This window comes from Somniosus microcephalus, chromosome 12 (genome assembly GCF_052327205.1).
Source record: "Somniosus microcephalus isolate GS21.2 chromosome 12, FLI_Smic_1.0, whole genome shotgun sequence".
NCBI lineage: Eukaryota > Metazoa > Chordata > Chondrichthyes > Squaliformes > Somniosidae > Somniosus > Somniosus microcephalus.
In genome coordinates, this window is record NC_140998.1 from 194014496 (window position 1) to 194038722 (window position 24227).

At 47.8% G+C, this 24227-nt stretch overlaps 2 protein-coding genes across 2 annotated transcripts in view; one reads left to right on the forward strand and one right to left on the reverse strand.

Annotated features, from left to right (window-relative positions):
• LOC147109830 (uncharacterized) overlaps window positions 1-23501 on the forward strand; it is a 127747-nt gene extending 104246 nt beyond the window's left edge. The window contains exons 8-9 of the mRNA XM_086003897.1: window positions 7336-7379; window positions 23326-23501. Coding sequence (XP_085860023.1) covers window positions 7336-7379; window positions 23326-23353 — 72 coding nt within the window. The 3' untranslated portion in view covers window positions 23354-23501. The remainder of the gene's footprint in view (window positions 1-7335; window positions 7380-23325) is intronic.
• The window catches only part of LOC147109831 (uncharacterized), a 296962-nt gene that overhangs the window by 34036 nt on the left and 238699 nt on the right, over window positions 1-24227 (reverse strand). The window lies entirely within an intron of this gene.

Genomic DNA, 24227 nt, shown 5'->3' on the forward strand with positions numbered 1-24227 from the left:
ATTGTTTCTGGGACAACTGGAATACATTACACAAAAAACAACATGACGAATTGGCCATTCAAAATGGAGACACATGGGAAAACCACTTTGAAAAATTATACAAGAAAAACACACTAACGCCAGAGCAACACCAAATATGCAAAAAAACTGGAAAAGCTCGAAATGGCCATAAAAGATAACCAAAACCCGCTAGACTCCATAATAACAGAAAAAGAACTATTTGAAAAACTCAAGGACCTGCGACCAGGAAAAGCTTGTGGTGCAGACGGCATCCTAAGCGAGATGATTAAACACACAGACGATAAAATGAAACTGGCTATCCTAAAACTCTTCAACTTGGTTCTGAGTGTCGGTTACTTCCCTGATATCTGGAACAAAGGACTCATAACGCCCATATACAAAAGTGGGGACAAAGTCGACCCAAATAACTATCGAGGCATCTGTGTAAACAGTAACCTGGGGAAGGTATTCTGTAGTATCATAAACAAAAGACTTATAAACTTCCTTGAGGAGCACAATGTCTTGAGTAAAAGCCAAATTGGATTCCTACCAAACTATAGAACATCAGATCATATCTTCATCCTACAGACCCTAATTGACAAACATGTTCATCAAAACAAAGCAAAATCTTCGCATGCTTTATAGATTTCCAGAAGGCTTTCGATTCCATCTGGCACGATGGTCTATTCCTGAAACTTATCGAAAGCGGGGTAGGGGCAAAAACATATGATGTAATTAAATCAATGTATACAAACAATAAATGTGCAGTTAAAATTGGAGACAAACAAACAAAATACTTCCCACAGGGGCGGGGGGTGACGCAGGGCTCACCCATCTCACCGACACTCTTTAATATTTACATAAATGAATTGGCAAAACTACTCGAACAATCTACAGCACCCGGCCTCACCCTATATGAATCCAAGGTTAAATTCCTCCTCTATGCAGATGACCTGGTTCTACAGTCACCAACTAAGGAGGGCCTACAGCAGAACCTGGATCTGCTGGAGTCGTTCTGCCAGACCTGGGCCCTGACAATAAATCCCCAAAAAACCAAAGTCCTTGTGTTCCAGCAAAGATCCAGACATCAGGGACCCAAAATAAATTTCACACTAGGAACAACCAAAATTGAACAAACCACTAACTACACATACTTGGGCTTAAAAATCAGTTCTACGGGAAATTTTCATCTGGCTGTGAATGAACTGAAAGAGAAAGCAAGAAGGGCTTTCTATGCCATTAAAAAATCAATCCAAATAGAAATCCCAATTAGCATTTGGCTCAAAATTTTTAAATCAGTAATTGAACCAATTGCACTCTATGGCAGTGAGGTGTGGGGACCGCTAACACAACAAGAATTTGTAAAATGGGACAAACACCCAATTGAGATCCTACATGCAGAATTCTGTAAAAGTATCCTCCGGACTCAAAGGAAAACCGTAAACAATGCATGCAGGGCAGAACTAGGCCAATATCCATTAATAATCACTATCCAAAAAAGAGCCACCAAATTTTGGAAACACCTAAAAATGAGCAACCCCCACTACTATCATTACGAAGCCCTGAAATGCCAAGAGAGGACCATAAAGAAGAATACCCTCAGTCAACTAGTCCTGGGACTCAGTGAAGTAACTACTAACACTACTAACAATAACCAGCCCCAGGACAGTGACAGCATAACACAAAGAATTCGACCCAACACAATCGTCACTAAGCAAAAGGAAAAATATCTGTCATATTGGGCAGAAACAACAAAAACCCAAAACAAACTCAATTGCTACTTGGCCCTAAACAGACAATACAACATGGCTGATTACCTGACCATGGTAAAGGATAGCAAACTGAGAAAAACCTTGACAATGTACAGACTTAGTGAACATAGCCTCGCCATCGAAAAAGGCAGACACAGACAGATAGCCTGGCGATCGAAAAAGGTAGACACAGGCAGACCCGGCTACCAAGAGAGGACAGGATATGCTCTCACTGCAGTCAGGGAGTGGTGGAGACAGAGATGCACTTCCTCACAGCTTGTGGAAACTATCAGGACATAAGGGGGAATTTCTACCCAAAATTCATAAAAATATGCCTTGAATCCAAAAATTTGAATGAAGACCAAAAACTCCCATACCTATTAGGGGAACAGAGAAGTTGCATAACTTTAGCAGCAAACTATGTTACAGCTTGCCATAAGCAGAGGGACAACCACTAAACCTAAGAAAAGATTCTATGCAAATTATATGAGTGTATATTTATACACACAGGGATATATCTGTTTATACACTGTATGGATAGATCTGCGTTTATGTGTTCAACCATAGATGTTTTTTCGGTGCTTTGGCAACATAAGATGGACCTTGTCATGCCAATAAAGCAATTTGAATTGAATTGAATTGAATTGATACAGAGAGAAACCAGCAGAGGGAGATAGTGAGAGGTTTGACTGAGTACAGTGATACAGAGAGACACCAGCAGAGGGAGATAGTGAGCGGTGTGACTGAGTACAGTGAGTGAAACAGAGAGACACCAGCAGAGACAGAGATGCACTTCCTCACAGCTTGTAGAAAATATCAGGGCTTAAGGGAGAATTTCTACCCAAAATTCACAAAAATATGCCCGGAATTCAGAAATTTGAATGACGACCAAAAACTCCCATACCTACTAGGGGAAGAGAGAAATTGTGTAACCTTAGCGGCACACTATGTTACAGCTTGCCATAAACAGAGGGACAACCACTAAATATAAGAAAAGAGTGTATACAAATTATATGAATGTATATTTATACACTCAGGGATATATCTGTTTATACACTGTATGGATAGATCTGTATTTTTGTGTACAACCATGAATGTTTTTCGATGCTTTGGCAATATAAGATGTACCTTGTCATGCCAATAAAGCGATTTGAATTGAATTGAATTGAATAGTGAGAGGTGTGACTGAGTACAGTGATACAGAGAGACACCAACAGAGGGAGATAGTGAGAGGTGTGACTGAGTACAGTGAGTGATACAGAGAGACACCAACAGAGGGAGATAGTGAGAGGTGTGAATGAGTACAGTGAGTGATACAGAGAGACACCAGCAGAGGGAGATAGTGAGAGGTGTGACTAGAAATAAAATGGGGGATGGAGCCGTAGAATCGAGGACGGGAGTGAAACGTTCCCTGTTATCCTTTGTGTACTGGGTTCAGGTCGTGGAGAAGGGGTTCAGGGGTGGGGAAGGAGGTTCAGGGGGTGGAGAAGGGGTTCAGGGGGTGGGGAAGGGTTCAGGGGTGGGGAAGGGGGTTCAGGGGGTGGGGAAGGGTTCAGGAGTGGAGAAGGTGTTCAGTGGTGGGGAAATTGATCCATGGGGTGGGGAAATGGATTCAAGGGGTGGTGAAGTGGTTCAGGGGTTCAGTAATGTGGTTGACTCTGAACTGCACTCTGAAATGGCCGAGCAAGTCACTCTGTTGTATTCTTATTGTACAAAAAGATACAAAAGGAATGAAATAAACAGACAGACCACCCGGCATCGACCCAGGCATCAGGTTAGGACACAACAAAGGCACACCCAGCCCAGTCGATCCTACAAAGTCCTCCTCATTAATATCTGGGGACTTGTGCTAAAATTGGGAGAGCTGTCCCACAGGCTAGTCAAGCAACAGCCTAACATAGTCATACTCACAGAATCTTACCTTTCAGCCAACGTCCCAGATTCCTCCATCGCCGCACGGACTGCAGCGGTTCAAGAAGGCGGCTCACCACCACCTTCTCGAGGGCAACTAGGGATGGGCAATAAATGCCGGCCTTGCCAGCAACACCCAGATCCCAGGAATGAATAAAAGAAAAAGTAAAGTTATCCAGAGATAGTTCTCGTGGCCCTATTAAAAAAAACTGCCAGTTATGCTCCAGAATCCTGGATGGAAGACTTGTGGTTGTGGGAGATCCCTCTCATTCATCTGGTACTTGCCACAGTGGCCTTTGAAACTTTCAGTTGGATGCCTGGCTCTTGAACACGCAGTGACTGGTGGTAGAGATATTATCGGCAGCAAAGGAAATTTGTATCTAGCAAGGCTGTACAGGGCTTTATGGAGCTGTTTTGCCCACTACATCCTTGTTGCAGTTTGATCTAATTGTAGGTGATGTGCCTTGTCCTGCAATCTTGGTCTGGTGAAACACGACTGTCACCAAGTTTCCTCAGAATATGGGTTTCAGGGTGAGGCAGCAGGGCAGCATGTGATCTCAATAAAGGAGGGTGTCGTCAAATGCACATCCGTTATTTGCATTTTCCCAAGCATGTTGGTAATGACACTTTGAATCACATGAGCTCCTGTGAGGTTTATTTTCTTTTTCAAGACAGCAACTTCTGTGAGCAGGACTCAGTGAGTTGCGGGCCTTAATGGCAGATTTCTATCATCTTCTATGTCGTGTGGACAGGGAATGCCTTAGGCTTCACTGCCTTGTTTTGTTTAAGATTGTATTTGGTTCTCACTTGTCTGAGATTACGGCATGAAGGTTCCATCTGGACATCGCTGCAGGAGTTATTCAGGATGCAGGATCCTTGGCCCAGATGTTTCACCAACAACCTTGCTTCTGTCATAAGGTCTTGAGTGGGGCCATTGTTTTGTTGTATTCATTCACGGGATGTGGGCATCACTGGCAAGGCCCGCATTAATTGCCCTTGAGTGGCTTGCTGGGCCATTAAGAGTCAACCACATTGCTGAGGGTCTGGACTTACATACAGGCCAGACCGGGTAAGGGCGGCAGATTTCCTTCCCTAAAGGACATTAGTGAACAGGCTGAGTTTTTACAACAATCCGGTAGTTCCATGGTCACCATTACTGATACTAGCTTTTGGACATTAGTGAACAGGCTGAGTTTTTACGACAATCCGGTAGTTCCATGGTCACCATTACTGATTCTAGCTTTTTATTCCAGATTTCTTTACTTAGCTGCCGAGGTGGGATTTGAACTCTTGCCCCTGTGTTATTAGTCCAGGCCGACAGGATTACTGGTCCAGTAACATTCCCAGTATAATACCGTTACCATTAGCTGACAATCTCCAAATGTTCAGCTCCATTCACATCTCCTAAGATATTGTTGTATCCTATACCAGCCCACAGCAGGAGCTGGACAACATCCAGGCCTGGGCTGACAAGTGGCTGCTAACATTCAAGCTTATCAATGCCAAGCAATGACCAACTCCACTGAGAAAGGACCAGCTACCTCCTGATATTCAACGGTACAGCCATTGCCAAGTTCGCCCGCCATCAGTATCCTGGGAGTTACCATTGCCCAGAAGCTTAACTGGACCTACATATCAACAATGTGGCTACAAGAGCAGGGCAGATGCAGAGTGCTCTGTGATGAGTGACTTATAGCCTGACTCCTCAAAACCTCTCCACCTTCTACAAGGCCCAAGTCAGGTGGGATTTCAAAATGTTCCCTCTGATATAAACTGCAGCATCTGCAGAATGTGTTTAATCTCCGTGAGTCTTTGTCCCACCGAGCTGTCACAGCCCCTTTATTCTGATGGTGAGAGATCGTTGGAATCGATGTTGTCTTTATGCAGTCTGGCTACATTTGCGTTGGTAAAGGTGCCTATCACAAAATATACTGTGCTAATAAATATAGCGACTGAATAATTGTTTCCCATGAGATTTCGTGAACAGATGATCAGTAAAATGCAGTTATGGTAGTTTTCAAAGTTTAAGAAAGTATCGACAAATGTTTAAGCAGAAGCTGAAATTGAAAATTGTAAAGTTGGTTGAAATGTGTAATTTATTTGACCCAGGCTCGACAGACCGAAATGTGTTTTAATTTGTATTATTCTGTGTTATTTTTAAAATATTTCCATGCAAACTGATTGATGTGTGTCTACATTGTCCAAGTAAAATCTATGTTGATGTACAGTGTTATTCGAACATTATTAAACAAGCAATTTGTGATCTGATTCATTGTCATTGAGCAGTTTATTTAATGCTAATATATTTTAGTCTCCAGCCAGTTATAGATAACGGTCGAGGGCACAAAATTGTGCTTTGTAAGTCTGAGGCGGTGTTAAAGCGATGAGACGGTTGTGTAATACAACGGCAGGAAATGATATACCGTCCGAATAAATTCTGAAAGATCAGTGCAACTTAAGGGCCTCCGATGTCATTTTAAACTAAAGTGAAATGTGAGCGATTTAGGTCGAGCATTTGATCACTGCCTTAAGTTCACTAAATACAACCAAATAAAGTCAGCAATGGGCATCAGTGGCCAAGCCCGGGGTCCCGGAACACCACTCCCCAAATACAGACAGTGCTGAGTAAACGGAGGGTGGAAACATAAGCGCCCAGAAGAATCGGATGTCACCGGCACAAAAGCGACGCTGGAACCCGAGCTTGGAAATACCCGAACAGGACGGTGAGTTTTCGTGTCAAAGAAACACTGAACAAAACTCAAAGTAACAGCGAATGTTTCACTCGGGTCCAACTGCCGTCACCTCACTCCGAGTAACACTATTGGCGGGGAGTTTGAGGAAATGACTATCATCTTATGAATTACTAGCTGGGGGAGCCCGGCTTTGCCAGGGCTGTTTTGGGCCGGGCGGTTTAAATCGAGTCCCAGGCTTTGGGGCCTCTCTGTGTCCCTCTGTGAATCTGCTGCCGGGCAACATTTTAAATCGAGTCCCAGGCTTTTGGGCCCTGTCTGTGTCCCTTTGTGAATCTGCTGCCGAGCAACATTTCTACCTTTCAATACCTAGAAAGATGAAAGTGAAAGTACTTATAAAACATTTTTGGTAAATCTTATGTTATTTTTAAAAGAGATACTAACTTTTTCAAAGCTGGGTAAGGAGAGTAGTTTGAGTTGGAAGCTGAAGTAATGGCAGTGAAACAATGGCTGCCAGATCCCTGAGATGAAAACGATTAGTCCCGCCCACACACACACACCGATTGGCCAACCATCAGGGGACTGTACTGTAGGATTTGTCAATCATGACGGCACAGGATTGGTGGAACCTTGACGTCAGTCAATCAATGCTAAGTAGCAGATAATGAGTTTAATTTTGAAGGTTTTTTGCATAAGGCGTGAACAATTTTCGTCCGACCGAAAAGTAAATATGCTTACGACCATCTCGGAAGCGTAAGCTTTCTTCAGAGGTAACGCGCGCGTAGGTATGCTCTATAACTTTCGAGCGCATAGCCGGACAGACGCACACCCGAGGACAGACAGACAGATAGACAGACAGGTCGACTCGTTTATATATATATAGATAGATAGATATATAAATATATATTATCACACAGAATCACACACACACATTATAAAGTATGATGAATAATCATTAATCACTGTGTTATTTCCTACAACAGAACTCTGGTCGTTTTCATCAATTTCCTCAAAGTAATCGTGCAAAGTAAGTAGTGAGAGATGAGCGCTCTGCAAATGATTGGATACAAGCTACAACAACTTGGATTTATATAGCGCCTTTAACAAAGCAAAACAATCCATGGTGGAAAATGATACAAGAGCTTCCCTCCTCCTTATGTCCTGATAATTGAACCCTTTCAGCCTTGGTACCATTCTGGTGAATTTGTGCTGCGCCCCCTCCAAGGCCAATATATCCTACCTGAGGTGCGGGGCCCAGAACTGAACACAGTATCTAAATGGGGTCTAACCAGAGCTTTATATAAATGTAACACAACTTCCACCCTGTGTATTCCGGCCCCTTCAGATAAAGGCCAACATTCCATTAGCCTGTTAAGTTATTTGTTGTACCGGTCCACTCGCTGTTAGTGATTTCTGTACTTGGACCCCTAGATTTCTCTGCACCTCCACTGTTCCGAGCTTCACACCATTTAGAAATTACTCTGATCTATTTCTGTTGTGTCCAAAGTGGATGACCTCAAACTTCACCACATTGAACTGCATCTGTCCCAGTACAGAAACATGGGCAGTGTAGAGGGAGCTTTACTCTGTATCTAACCCGTGCTGTACCTGCCCTGGGAGTGTTTGATGGGACAGTGCAGAGGGAGCTTTACTCTGTATCTAAACCCGTGCTGTACCTGCCCTGGGAGTATTTGATGGGACAGTGCAGAGGGAGCTTTACTCTGTATCTAACCCGTCCTGTACCTGCCCTGGGAGTGTTTGATGGGACAGTGTAGAGGGAGCTTTACTCTGTATCTAACCCGTGCTGTACCTGCCCTTGAGTGTTTGATGGGACAGTGTAGAGGGAGCATTACTCTGTATCTAACCCCGTGCTGTACCTGCCCTGGGAGTGTTTGATGGGACAGTGTAGAGGGAGCTTTACTCTGTATCTAACCCCGTGCTGTACCTGCCCTGGGAGTGTTTGATGGGACAGTGTAGAGGGAGCTTTACTCTGTATCTAACCCGTGCTGTACCTGCCCTGAGAGTGTTTGATGGGACAGTGTAGAGGAAGCTTTACTCTGTATCTAACCCGTGCTGTACCTGCCCTGAGAGTGTTTGATGGGATAGTGTAGAGGGAGCTTTACTCTGTATGTAACCCGTGCTGTACCTGCCCTGAGAGTGTTTGATGGGACAGTGTAGAGGGAGCTTTACTCTGTATCTAACCCGTGCTGTACCTGCCCTGGGACTGTTTGATGGGATAGTGTAGAGGGAGCTTTACTCTGTATCTAACCCTGTGCTGTACCTGCCCTGAGAGTGTTTGATGGGACAGTGTAGAGGGAGCTTTACTCTGTATCTAACCCCGTGCTGTACCTGCCCTGAGAGTGTTTGATGGGACAGTGTAGAGGGAGCTTTACTCTGTATCTAACCCGTGCTGTACCTGCCCTGAGAGTGTTTGATGGGACAGTGTAGAGGGAGCTTTACTCTGTATCTAACCCGTGCTGTACCTGCCCTGGGACTGTTTGATGGGATAGTGTAGAGGGAGCTTTACTCTGTATCTAACCCGTGCTGTACCTGCCCTGAGAGTGTTTGATGGGACAGTGTAGAGGGAGCTTTATTCTGTATCTATCCCGTGCTGTACCTGCCCTGAGAGTGTTTGATGGGACAGTGTAGAGGGAGCTTTACTCTGTATCTAACCCGTGCTGTACCTGCCCTGGGAGTGTTTGATGGGACAGTGTAGAGGGAGCTTTACTCTGTATCTATCCCGTGCTGTACCTGCCCTGAGAGTGTTTGATGGGACAGTGTAGAGGGAGCTTTACTCTGTATCTAACCCGTGCTGTACCTGCCCTGGGAGTGTTTGATGGGACAGTGTAGAGGGAGCTTTACTCTGTATCTAACCCGTGCTGTACCTGCCCTGAGAGTGTTTGATGGGACAGTGTAGAGGGAGCTTTACTCTGTATCTAACCCGTGCTGTACTTGCCCTGGGGGTGTTTGATGGGACAGTGTAGAGGGAGCTTTACTCTGTATCTAACCCGTGCTGTACCTGCCCTGGGAGTGTTTGATGGGACAGTGTAGAGGGAGATTTACTCTGTCTCTAACCCGTGCTGTACCTGCCCTGAGAGTGTTTGATGGGACAGTGTAGAGGGAGCTTTACTCTGTATCTAACCCATGCTGTACCTGCCCTGAGAGTGTTTGATGGGACAGTGTAGATGGTGATGCAAAAACCAAAGTATCTGAAGACGGGGGTAAATGTTGATTTCGAAACAGGAGGAAAAGAACGACGATGAAGTGGGGGAGGGGCGGGAGGAAATGCATCTTATTAATTCGTGTTAGCTGTGGCTCAGTGGGTACCACACTCGCCTCTGACTCACAATATTGTGGGTTTAAGTCCCACTCCAGGGATTTGTAGCACAGAAATCTAGGCTGACACTCCCAGTGCAGTGCTGAGGGAGTGCTGCACTGTCGGAGGTGCCATCTTTCGGATGAGACGTTAAATTGAGGCCCCGTCTGCGCTCTCAGGTGGACGTAAGAGATCGAAGAAGAGCAGGGGCATTATCCCCGGTGTCCTGGCCAATGTTTATCCCTCAATCATCATTGTAGTGTATGTACCTTTAAGGGGAGAACTACTTTTACAGCTCCTGTATACTGTAGTACCGGCAGTGACCACACCTGTATATAAACCCTGAGTATACAGGTGTGGTCACTGCCTACATGAAGGACACCTACATCAAGATACACGGATTTAACATTGGCGACGAGTGGATTCAAACCTACCTGCAACTCTGCATCACCTCCCAGGGATTCGCTCCTGGAGAACAGTGAAAGAAGAAGACCGAGTCCAGAAATACGGGCGTCGACCATCCAGAGAAGACTTGAGCATCGCAGAGGAGGCTGTGGAGAGCTGGGCTTGGTTCTCCAGTCATGACGATCCAGCGCAACGGGCTGGCAACAGGTACGGCGCAGACCCTTCCCGGACAGCGGCGGCTGGAGCCGACCGACGGCACAGAAAAAGGCCGAGTAGCGTCGACGGGGTAAGGGAGAGGGTAAAGCGCACAGGGCGCAGCTGGGGTTGAAGACTGAGCGGCGTCGACGGAAAAAAAAAAGAGAGAGCGGGTAAAGCGCACAGAGCGCAACCGGTGTTCAGGACCGAGCGGCGTCAACGAGAGAGGCGTGCAGGAAAACGCGCAGAGCGCGGCCGGTGTTCAAGGGCTGAGCAGCGTCCGCGGGGAAGAAAGGAAAGCGCGGGAGACGCCATTTTTGAGCCGCAGCGGAGAAGAAGGGAGAGCGCGGGAGATGCCATTTTTGAGCCGCAGCGGAGAAGAAGGGAGAGCGCGGGAGACACCATTTTGAGCCACAGTGGAGAAGAAGGGAGAGCGCAGGAAGAAAGGAAAGCGCGGGAGACGCCATTTTGAGCCAGCGGAGAAGAAGGGAGAGCGCGGAAGACGCCATTTTTAGCCAGTCTAACCACACCCAGGGATGCAGAAGAGTGGCAGGGTCACAGCGTTCGACAATGAAGTCGAAGATTGGGCGACATATGTAGAACGCATCGAAGTGTACTGCAAGGCGAATGAAGTGCCAGATGCCAGGAAAGCACTGGTATTGTTGAATTCCATGGGTGCAAAAATGTACGGCTTACTGCGAAACCTAGTCACCCCAGAGAAGCCAGTGGAAAAGGATTTTGAAAGCATAGTGGCAATCCTACAGGACCACTTAAACCCCACACCGCTGCTGATAGCAGAAAGATTTAAGTTTCACAAAAGGAACCAGCATAAAGACGAAAGTAATGCTGAGTATTTAACGGAACTGCACAAGCTATCGAAACACTGCCAGTTTGGAACGGGACTAGCAGATACTTTAAGGGACAAGTTTGTGTGTGGGCTTCAAAGTGAAGGAACCCAGAAACGGCTTCTGTCAGAAAAGCATCTTACGCTGGACAAGGCTTTTAACATGGCAGTATCACATGAAGCATCCGCACGGGGCGCTGCAGAGATACAACGGAGACCGCAAGAATATGGCACAAATGAAATGTCATATAGAGCAGTGAAGTGTTATCGCTGCGGCAGAACAACACACGACCATAAGGATTGTTTGTTCAAGGACCAAGTGTGCAGACAGTGTGGAAAAGTAGGACACATAATAAGAGTCTGCAGGTCGGGAAAGAAAACCAGCAGCAAGAAACCTCCACAGGAGAAGTACAAAAAGGTACATAAGGTGACGGAGAGTAGTTCAGACGAACAGAAAAGTGATACAGACTCCGGAAGCAAGGAGCTGGGTTGTCTGAAACTACATAATGTAACCAAAATGGAGGATCACCAAACTATCTGGGTCACGCTCAAGATAGACGGAGTCCAAGTGAAAATGGAATTGGACACAGGATCAGCCCTAACAGTCATAAACCGAAGGGACTACAAGCGGCTATTTTCACATATACTCTTGAGAGATACAGAGATTGTCTTGAAGATGTACACGGGGCAAAAAGTCTACCCCAAAGGAAAAATAAGGGTGAACGTGATATACAACAGCAAGGAAACACCAAAAATGGACCTATATGTATTGCCAGATGGAGGACCACCACTACCAGGACGTGAATGGATCCGGAAGATACAGTTAGATTGGCATTCCATACAAGCACTGACGGTAGATGCCAAAAAGGATGACGACGTCACACCTGGACGACTGTCAAAAATGCTAACTGACGCACAAGAAGTGTTCCAGGAGGGACTCAGAACACTAAAAGGCATAACAGCGACGATCAAAATAGAAGAAAATGCAAGCCCAAAGTTTTTTAAGGCCTTATGCGATCCGCCCAGCCGTCGAAGCAGAGCTGGAAGGTTTGGAACATTCTGGAGTACTGTCCAAAGTGGACTACAGCGAGTGGGCTACACCCATCGTTCCTGTAATGAAGAGGTCGTTGAGTAATACGCCTGGGGAACCAAAGAAGGTTCGCATCTGTGGGGACTTTAAGGTGACAGTGAACCCAGTCCTTCACACGGTACAATATCTGCTTCCGCGGATTGAAGATATTTTCACCTCGCTATCTGGAGGAAAACGCTTCACTAAGATTGATCTGGCCCAGGCGTACCTGCAAATGGAGGTAGAAGAAGCCTCGAAACAGTACCTCACGATCAACACTCATAAAGGTCTCTACCAATACAACCGGCTGGTGTTTGGGGTAGCATCAGCTCTGGCTATTTGGCAAAGGGTAATGGATCAAGTCCTGCAAGGGATTCCAGGGACCCAGTGTTATTTGGACGACATCCTGGTCACGGGCGAAAATGACAGTGAACACCTCGCCAACCTGGAGCAGGTGCTCACTAGATTGAAGGAATATGGGCTCCGAGCTAATCGCCACAAATGCGAGTTTTTCCAGAAGCAGATCTCGTATTGTGGCCACGTTATCGATGAAGAGGGGTTACATAAGTCCCCTGAAAAGATTGAGGCAGTAGTCAAGGCTCCAGCACCGGAAAATGTGTCACAACTGAGGTCGTTCCTCGGGCTGGTGAACTACTACCATAAGTTCTTGCCGAATTTGTCTACAGTACTACACCCACTGAACACCCTACTGCAAACGGGGGTACCATGGAAGTGGAATGACGAATGTAAATGAGCTTTCCAGAAGTGCAAAGAATTGATCACATCAGAAGAGGTGTTGGCTCATTTCAACACAGCACTACCAATTCGGTTGGCGTGTGATGCATCACCCTATGGTATTGGAGCGGTGCTGTCGCACAAATTCCCGGACGGCTTGGAGAGGCCAGTAGCCTTTGCGTCTCGGTCACTAACCTCAGCCGAGCTTAACTACGCCCAGATTGACAAGAAGGCCCTCAGGGGAGTGAAAAAGTTCAACCACTATCTGCACGGGCAGAAGTTCACCTTGCTGACTGACCACCAACCACTTGTCTCCATCTTTAATCCAAAGAAGGGCATTTCGGTGATGACTGTGCAACGGCTGCAAAGATGGTCCCTTTTTCTAGGGGCGAACCAATATGAAATAGAGTATAAGGGCACGAAACAGCATGGAAACGCTGATGGGCTATCACGCCTGCCACTGCCTACTGCGGAGGAAGCACCAGCAGTGGATCAAGGGATATGGGGAGAAGGCAGGGACAGGGTACTGAATTTGGATGATCAGCCATGATCTCATCGAATGGCGGAGCAGGCTCGAAGGGCCGAATGGCCTACTCCTGCTCCTATCTTCTATGTTTCTATGTTGGACCCTGTCGAAATATTTTATTCGACTATAATTGAACGTTTGCCAGTAACTAACGCGGATATAGAGAAGGAGACCCAAAATGACCCGACACTGTCTCGGGTATATGACTTGACGGTGAGGGGATGGCCAACACATGGCGACTCACTGTTGCCAGCATTCTCATCCAGAAGAGAACAGCTGTCAGTATGCCAGGGGACCTTGATGTGTGGATCCCGAGTGGTAATTCCACCCAAGTTAAGGGAGAGAGTGCTCAATGAGCTTCACGAAGGCCAACTGGGAGGGGTGAAAATGAAAAGCCTTGCTAGGGTTTATGTGTGGTGGCCGGGGATCAATCAGCAAATTGAGGACCTGACAAAGAGCTGCTCAGGATGCCAGAAGGTCCAAAATGTACCACCACATGCCCCTCTACACCCATGGGAGTGGCCCTCATCTCCATGGCAACGGGTGCATATTGATTTTGCTGGTCCATTCATGGACTCAATGTTCTTAATAGCCGTGGATGCGCACTCGAAATGGCCTGAGGTGATCAAAATGTCCTCCACCACCACGGAGAAAATGATTGCAGTCCTACGGACCATATTTGCCAGGAACGGCTTGCCAGAGCAGATTTGCTCTGATAATGGACCACAGTTTGTGTCCGAAGAGTTTTGAAAATTTATGAAAAGGAATGGGGTAAGGCATTACACATCCGCCCCGTATCATCCAGCCACAAATGAATTGGCTGAGAGGTTCGTACAAACCTTTAAAAAGGCAGTAAGGGCCATGTGCGATGACGACATTCCACTGCAGCATAAGGTGGACAATTTCCTGTTAGCCTACAGAAATGTGACACATGCAGTTACCAACCAGACCCCGGCCATGATGTTCTTTAACCGAAGGTTGAGATCTCGTCTGGATTTGCTCAGACCAAATGTACGAAGAAATGTTGAGAATAAGCAATTCCAGCACATCAATGAGAAGCCGACAAGGAGCTTCAATGTAGGGCAACCAGTCTTGGCCCGCGACTACCGAACAGAGAAATGGCAACCAGGAACGATATGCACACGGGTTTAGCGTGGGGATGCGGGGCCGGAAGGAAGATGGCGGCGCCCATGTGAGGAGGAAAAGCGGCTTCCTGTTGTTCAAAAGAGGAAGAAAACCGGGTTTAAAAAACCCGCCGGAGCCACGGAGAAAGAGCCACCCTGGGAGAGGGCACCCGCTAGTCGCCGATAAGGCCCCGGAGTTGGGGTAAGTGGGGCCGGAGAGGCGCCGGGAGCGGGAATGAGTGGGCGGGCTGGGCCCTGGAGACTAGACCCAGATCCCCCTCCTCTCCCCTCCCCCAGCCTCAGGCCCAGGACCCACATTCAGCCCAGTTCAACCTGAGTAGCACTTTCACATTCCACTCAAACTTCTCATTCACTTCAACCTCTTACACTTAGTCACTATTAGATCCGTGATTCTTAGGGTATGATGTTTCCCAATAACTACATGGAGGCTGTAACTTAACAATCAACAGGTGTTTACTGGAGTAGGGTCGTCTCAAGACTGCAGTACAGAGGCATGCTCAAAGCTTATATACAGGTGTGGTCACTGCCGGTACTACAGTATACAGGAGCTGTAAAAGTAGTTCTCTCTTAAAGGTACATACACTACAATTCCTCCCCTTTTAGATTAGCAGTACCCATATTATTCAAATAACAAATAACACTTTAACATGCACATTAAACAGAAATAGTCCATTTATAGATTCAGTCTTTGGGGCGGCTTCCTGATCCTTTCTGGATAGCGCCTTTCCTGAGGTTCTTGTTCTTGGTGCGGAGACGATTCTGGCCCCCTTTCGTCAGTTAATTCATCAGTTTCCACTGCTACTGCTTCCGAGGTAGATGCTACCGGTATGTCGGGTTCATCCCCAGGTACGCGAGACATGGGGTTGACTCGTTCCTGTGACGCTAAGATCTGGTCGACGTGGCGTCTCACAATGTTCTCCCCGACATCCACTGTGTACATTAATGGCCCCTGCCGTGTGCATATCGTTCCGGGTTGCCATTTCTCTGTTCGATAGTCACGGGCCAAGACTGGTTGTCCTACATTGAAGCTCCTTGTCGGCTTCTCATTGATGTGCTGGAATTGTTTATCCTCAACATTTCTTCGCACATTTGGCCTGAGCAAATCCAGACGAGATCTCAACCTTCGGTTAAAGAACATCATGGCCGGGGTCTGGTTGGTAACTGCATGTGTCGCATTTCTGTAGGCTAACAGGAAATTGTCCACCTTATGCTGTAATGGAATTTCATCATCGCACATGGCCTTTATCGCCTTTTTAAAGGTTTGTACGAACCTCTCAGCCAATCCATTTGTGGCTGGATGATACGGGGCGGATGTATAATGCCTTACCCCATTCCTTTTCATAAATTTTCGAAACTCTTCGGACGCAAACTGTGGTCCATTATCAGAGCAAATCTGTTCTGGCAAGCCGTTCCTGGCAAATATGGTCCGTAGGACTGCAATAGTTTTCTCTGTAGTGGCTGAGGACATTTTTATCACCTCAGGCCATTTCGAGTGAGCATCCACTGCTATTAAGAACATTGAGTCCATGAATGGACCAGCAAAATCAATATGCACCCGTTGCCATGGAAAGGAGGGCCACTCCCATGGGTGTAGAGGGGCATGTGGTGGTGCATTTTGGACCTTCTGGCATCCTGAGCAGCTCTTGGTTAGGTCCTCGATTTGTTGATCGATCCCCGGCCACCACACATAAGCCCTAGCAAGGCTTTTCATTTTCACCCCTCCCAGATGACCTTCGTGAAGCTCATTTAACACTCTCTCCCTTAACTTGGGTGGAATTACCACTCGGGATCCACACATCACAGTCCCCTGGCATACTGACAGCTGTTCTCTTCTGGATGAGAATGCTGGCAACAGTGAGTCACCATGTGTTGGCCATCCCCTCACCGTCAAATCATATACCCGAGGCAGTGTCGGATCATTGCGGGTCTCCTTCTCTATATCCGCGTTAGTTACTGGCAATCGTTCAATTATTGACGAACAAAATATCTCGATAGGGTCCACTGCTGGTGCTTCCTCCACAGTAGGCAGTGGCAGGCGTGATAGCCCATCAGCGTTTCCATGCTGTTTCGTGCCTTTATATTCTATTTCATATTGGTGCGCCCCTAGAAAAAGGGACCATCTTTGTAACCGTTGTGCAGTCATCACCGAAATGCCCTTCTTTGGATTAAAGATGGAGACAAGTGGTTGGTGGTCAGTCAGCAAGGTGAACTTCTGCCCATGCAGATAGTGGTTGAATGTTTTTACTCCCCATACTAGGCTGAGGGCTTCCCTGTCAATCTGGGCGTAGTTGTGCTCGGCTGAGGTTAGTGACCGAGACGCAAAGGCTACTGGCCTCTCCAACCTATCTGGGAATTTGTGCGACAGCACCGCTCCAATACCATAGGGTGATGCATCACATGCCAAACGAATTGGTAGTGCTGGGTTGAAATGGGCCAACACCTCTTTTGATGTGATCAATTCTTTGCACTTCTGGAAAGCTCGTTTACATTCGTCATTCCACTTCCATGGTACCCCCATTTGCAGCAGGGTGTTCAGTGGGTGTAATACTGTAGACAAATTTGGTAAGAACTTATGGTAGTAGTTCACCAGCCCGAGGAACGACCTCAGTTGTGACACATTTTCCGGTGCTGGAGCCTTGACTACTGCCTCAATCTTTTCAGGGGACTTATGTAACCCCTCTTCATCAATAACGTGGCCACAATATGAGATCTGCTTCTGGAAAAACTCGCACTTGTGGCGATTAGCTCGTAGCCCATATTCCTTTAATCTAGTGAGCACCTTCTCCAGGTTGGCGAGGTGATCACTGTCATTTTTGCCCGTGACCAGGATGTCGTCCAAATAACACTGGGTCCCTGGAATCCCTTGCAGGACTTGATCCATCGCCCTTTGCCAAATAGCCGGAGCCGATGCTACCCCGAACACCAGCCGGTTGTATTGGTAGAGACCTTTATGAGTGTTGATCATGAGGTATTGTTTCGAGGCTTCTTCTACCTCCATTTGCAAGTATGCCTGGGCTAGATCAATTTTGGTGAAGCGTTTACCTCCAGATAGTGAGGCAAAAATATCCTCAATCCGTGGAAGCGGATATTGTACCGTGTGAAGGACTGGGTTCACTGTCACCTTAAAATCCCCACAGATGCCGACCTTCTTTGGTTCCCCAGCCGTATTACTCAACGACCTCTTCATTACAGGAACGATGGGTGTAGCCCACTTGCTCCAGTCTACTTTGGACAGTACTCCTGAACGTTCCAACCCTTCCAGCTCTGCTTCGACGGCTGGTCGGATCGCATAAGGCACTGGTCTGGCCTTAAGAAACTTTGGGCTTGCATTTTCCTCTATTTTAATCGTTGCTGTTATGCCTTTTAGTGTTCCGAGTCCCTCCTGGAACACTTCTTGTGCATCAGTTAGCATTTTTGACAGTCGTCCAGGTGTGACGTCGTCATCCTTTTTGGCCTCAACCTGCAGTGCCTGTATGGAATGCCAGTCTAATTGTATCTTCCGGAGCCATTCATGTCCTAGTAGTGGTGGTCCTCCATCTGGCAATACGTATAAGTCCATTTTAGGTATTTCCTGGCCTTTGTATATCACTTTCACCCTTATTTTTCCTTTGGGGTAGACTTTTTGCCCCGTGTACGTCTTCAAGACAATCTCTGTAGCTTTCAAGGGTATATGTGAAAATAGCCGCTTGTAGTCCCTTTGGTTTATGACTGTTAGGGCTGATCCTGTGTCCAATTCCATTTTCACTTGGACTCCGTCTATCTTGAGTGTGACCCAGATAGTCTGGTGATCCTCCATTTTGTTTACCTTATGTAGTTTCAGACAACCCAGCTCCTTGCTTCCGGAGTCTGTATCACTTTTCTGTTCATCTGAACTACTGTCCATCACCTTATGTACCTTTTTGTACGTCTCCTGTGGCGATTTCTTGCTGTTGGTTTTCTTCCCTGACCTGCAGACTCTTGCTGTGTGTCCTGCTTTTCCACACTGTCTGCACACTTGGTCCTTGAACCAATAATCCTTCTGGTCGTGTGTTGTTCTGCCGCAGCGATAACACTTCCCTGCTCCATATGACATTTCATTGGTGCCATATTCTTGCGGTCTCTGTTGTATCTCTGCAGCGACCCTTGTGGCTGCTTCATGTGATACTGCCATGCTGAAAGCCTTGTCCAGCGTAAGATCCTTTTCTGATAGAAGCCGTTTCTGGGTTCCTTCGCTTTGAAGCCCACACACAAACTTGTCCCTTAACGTATCTGCTAGTCCCACTCCAAACTGGCAGTGTTTCGATAGCTTGTGCAGTTCCGTTAAGTACTCAGCATTACTTTCATCTTTATGCTGGTTCCTTTTGTGGAACTTAAATCTTTCTGCTATCAGCAGCGGTGTGGGGTTTAAGTGGTCCTGTAGGATTTCTACTATGCTTTCGAAATTCTTATCCACGGGCTTCTTTGGGGTTATTAGGTTTCGCAGTAAGCCATAAGTTTTTGCACCCATGGAATTTAACAAAACCAGTGCTTTCCTAGCATCTGGCACTTCATTCGCCTGGCAGTACACCTCAATGCGTTCCACATATGTCGCCCAATCTTCGACTTCATTGTCGAACGTAGAGATACTGCCACTCTTCAGCATCCCTGGGTGTGATTCAACTGTCAAAAATGGCGTCTCCTGCACTCTCCCTTCTTCTCCGCTGGCACAAAATGGCGTCTCCCGCGCTTTCCTTTCTTCCCGTGCTCGCCCTTCTTCTCCGCTGCAGCTTCTAAAAATGGCGTCTCCCACGTTCTCCCTTCTTCTCCGCGGCTCAATGGCGTCTCCCGTGCTCTCCCTTCTTCTCCCCGTGGACACTGTTCAGCCCTTGAGCCCTGGCTGTGCTCTGCGCGTTTTCCTGTGCGCCTTCCCGTTTCCGCCGCGCAGTCCTGAACCCGGCTGCTGCTTTACCCTCTCTCTCTCTGTTTTGTTTTTCCTCAACGCCGCTCGGTTTTCAACCCCCAGCTGCGCCCTGTGCGCTTCACCCTCTCTCTTACCCCGTCGACGCTGCTCAGCTTTTTCTCTGCCGTCGGTCGGCTCCAGCCGCCGCTGTCCGGGAAGGGTGTGCGCTGTACCTGTTGCCAGTCTGTTGCTGGATCATCGTGGCTGGGGAACCAAGCCCGGCTCTCAACAGCCTCCCCTGCAATGTTCACTCTCTGCCGGACGACTGGGCGGTTGCTCGTGGTCGACGCCCGTGCTTCTGGCCTCGACTTGCTTCCACCGCCCTCCCGGAGCGAATACTTGAAGGGAAATGCAGAGCTGCAGGTGGATTCGAATCGACCTCGTCGCCACTATTAGATCCGTGATTCTTAGGGTATGATGTTTCCCAATAACTACACGGAGGCTGTAACTTAACAATCAACAGGTGTTTACTGGAGTAGGGTAGTCTCAAGACTGCAGTACAGAGGCATGCTCAAAGCTTATATACAGATGTGGTCACTACAGGAGCTGTAAAAGTAGCTCTCTCTTAAAGGTACATACACTACAGTCACACTTAAAAAAAAATTAGCTCATTTTAATCCCTCTTTAATTTTATTGTAATCTATTTGATTTAAAAAAACATGATTTTAATCTCTTAAATATAAATTTATTTTCTATTTTTTTAAACCTAACCTTATTAAAAGAAAGAAAAACTTGCATTTATATAGTGCCTTTCACGACTACCGGACGTCTCGAAGCGCTTTACAGCCAATTAAGTGTGAACTGCAGTCATGTGGGAAATGCGGCAGCCAATTTGTGCACAGCAAGCTCCCACAAACAGCAATGTGTTTAGAAACATAGAAGATAGGAGCAGGAGTAGGCCATTCGGCCCCGCGAGCCAGCTCCGCCATTCAATGAGATCATGACTGATCATCCAAACTCAGTACCCTGTCCCTGCCTTCTCCCCATATCCCTTGATCCCTTTAGCCTTAAAAAATATATCTAACTCCTTCTTGAATATATTTCATGAATTGGCCTCAGCTGCCTTCTGTGGTAGAGAATTCCACAGGTTCACCACTCTCTGGGTGAAGAAATCCCTCCTCATTTCTGTCCTAAATGGCTTGCCCCTTATCCTTAGACTGTGACCCCTGGTTCTGGATTCCCCAACCATCGGGAACATCCTTCCAGCATCTAGTCTGTCTAGTCCTGTTAGAATTTTATAATTTTCAATGAGATCCCCTCTCATTCTTCTAAACTCCAGCGAATATAAGCCCAATCGACTCAATCTCTCCTCATACGTCATTCCTGCCATCCCAGGTATCAGTCTGGTGAATCTTCGCTGCACTCCTTCCATGACAAGAACATCCTTCCTCAGATAAGGCGACCAAAACTGCACACAATACTCAAGGTGTGGTCTCACCAAGGCCCTGTACAACTGCAGCAAGACAGCCTTGTTCCTGTACTCGAACCCTCTCACTACGAAGGCCAACATACCATTTGCCTGCTTAACTGCCTGCTGCACCTGCATGCTTACCTTCAGCGGCTGATGCACAAGGACACCCAGGTCTCATTGCACTTCCCCATCTCCCAATCTATTGCCGTTCAGATAATAATCTGCCTTCCTGTTTTTGCCACCAAAGTGGATAACCTTGCATTCATCCACATTATACTGCATCTGCCATGCTTCTGCCCAATCACACAACCTGTCCAAATCATACTGGAGTTTCTTGGCATCCCCAGCACAGCACACACGCCCACCCAGCTTTGTGTCGTCTGCAAACTTGGAGATATTACCTCTAGTTTCCTCGTCTAGATCATTAATATATATTATGAATAGTTGGGGTCCTAGGACTGATCCCTGTGGTACCCCACTAGTCACTGCCTGCCACTCGGAAAAAGACCCATTTATTCCAACTCTTTGCTTCCTGTCTGCCAACCAGTTCTCTATCCAAGTCAGTACCTTGCCCCCAATCCCATGTGCCTTAACTTTATACGCTAATCTCTTATGCGGGACCTTATCGAAAGCCTTCTGAAAGTCCAAATACACCACATCCACTGGTTCTCCCTTATCTATTCTACCAGTTACATCCTCAAAAAATTCCAGTAGATTAGTCAAGCACGATTTAGCTTTTGTAAATCCATGTTGACGTTGTCCGATCCTGTCACTGTTATCCAAGTGCTCTGCTATTACATCTTTTATAATGGACTCTAGCATTTCCCCACTACTGATGTCAGGCTTACCGGGCTGTAATTCCCCGTTTTCTCTCGACCACCTTTTTTGAATAGTGGGGTAACATTAGCTACCCTCCAATCTATTATGTCCGTGTATAATTGAGACATGGACTGCAGGAGTTGGTTATAACAGGTCTTTACTGAATGGAGACAACCTGGAACTACAATGCAAATGTTACTACACAGGCTTATATACAGGGGTGGTCACTACTGGTACTGCAGTATACAGGGGCTGCAGAATATAGTTCCTTCTGCAAAGTACATACACTACACAATCCATGGGAACTGTCCCAGAAACTATAGAATTTTGGAAGATGACCAGCAATGCATCTACTATTTCTAGGGCCACTTCCTTAAGTACCCTAGGATGTAGATTATCAGACCCTGGGGATTTATCGGCCTTCAATCCCGTCAATTTCCCCAACACCATTTCCCTACAAATACTGATTTCATTCAGTTCCTCCCTCTCATTAGACCCGATGGCCTAGAAATTCACTATAGCCCCGTTTGGGGCGCCAGCCTCGCCAGGGCGCTAAAAGTAGCGCCCCGGAAGCAGGCGCAGCCGTCTGCCGGAAATTCAGTTGGAGCGCCCCAGAGGGAAGCGCGGTGCTACTGGAGGCGCCCCGCATCCCTCTTGGGGCGCTGCAACTGAATATCGCTGCGCAACGTGCCGCAGCACCACACACTGCGGCACGTTGTGCTGCGGTACTGCAGGCCTTCCCTTCTTAAAGGGGAGGGGTCTTGTGCAGTGCGATCTGGGGCCCAGCTGGGCCCCCGAGGCCGGCAAAAGAGCCCGGCGCCGAGGAGAAGTGCCGGGCTCTTGGAACGCAGTCGGCACTCCGCGGGGGGCGGGGGCTGCTCAGGAGGCCGGGGACGGCAGTGCGGAGAGGTGCTGGCAGGCGGCCAGCAACAAAAATGGCCGCCCCGCACCTCTCCTTTAATTAGCGCCTCTACCGCCGCAGGTAGGCCCCCCTGAACTGATCGCACATAGCGTCCGGCGTTAAAGCAGGGGGCGCATCTAATATCGTGATCGGGGCGTCAGTGGGGCGCTGCGCACACCGATGACGTCATCGGTAGTGGCGCAGCACTAACAGCTAGCGCCGCCATTCGCATCCCGCTGAATTTAGCGGGAGGCGTGGCCAGTGGCTGCCAACCCACTTAGCGCCCTCTTAAGGTGCTAACTGGTGGTGCAGCCCACTGAATTTCTAGGCCTATGTTCCTCGACATCTCTGGGAGGTTATTTGTGCCCTCCTTTGTGAAGACAGAACCAAAGTATGTATTTAATTGGTCTGCCATTTCTTTGTTCCCCATTATAAATTCCCCTGATTCTGACTGCAAGGGACCTACGCTTGACTTCACCAATCTTTTTCTCTCAAAGCACTTTACAGCCAATTAAGTTTGAACTGTAGACACTGTTGTAATGTGGGAAATGCGGCAGCCAATTTGTGCACAGCAAGTTCCCACAAACAGCAATGTGATAATGACCAGATAATCTGTTTTTGTTATGTTGGTTGAGGGATAAATATTGTCAATACACTGGTGATAATTCCCCTACTCTTCTTCGAAATAGTGCCATGGGCTCTTTTACGTCCACCTGAGAGAGCAGACGGGGCCTCGGTTTAACGTCTCATCTGAAAGACGGCACCTCCGACAGTGTAGCACTCCCTCAGCATGGCACTCGAGTGTCAGCCTGGATTTATATGCTACAAGTCCCTGGAGTGGAACTTGAACCCTCAACCTTTTGACTCAGAGGCGAGTGTGTTCTTCTTGGTGGTAGAGGTGGTGGGTTTGGGAGGTGCTGCTGAAGAAGCCTTGGCGAGTTGCTGCAGTGCATCTTGTAGATGGTACACACTGCAGCCACGGTACGCCGGTGGTGGAGGGAGTGAATGTTCAAGGTGGCGGATGGGGTGCCAATCAAGCTGGCTACTTTGTCTTGGATGGTATTGAGCTTCTTGTGTGTTGTTGGAGCTGCACTCATCCAGGGAAGTGGGAGATGGGGGCGGGGGGGAAGGCTGTTTGACCGGGCAGGGTGGTTGGAGGTTGGAGTTCATGTGATGATATCTCCAGGAATACCTGCAACCAGAGTTAGCAGCCCAAGTGAGCTGGGGGTCAGTGATCAGTGTGGGACGGGGTCCGGGGGGGGCAGTGATCAGTGTGGGTCGGGGTCCGGGGGGGTGATCAGTGTGGGACGGGGTCCGGGGCGGGGGGGTCAGTGATCAGTGTGGGACGGGGTCTGGGGGGTCAGTGATCAGTGTGGGTCGGGGTCCGGGGGGGCGGTGATCAGTGTGGGTCGGGATCCGGGTGGTGATCACTGTGGGTCGGGGTCTGGGGGGGCAGTGATCAGTGTGGGTCGGGGTCCGGGGGGGCAGTGATCAGCGTGGGGCGGGGTCCGGGGGGCGGTGATCAGTGTGGGACGGGGTCCGGGGGGCGGTGATCACTGTGGGTCAGGGTCTGGGGGGGCAGTGATCAGCG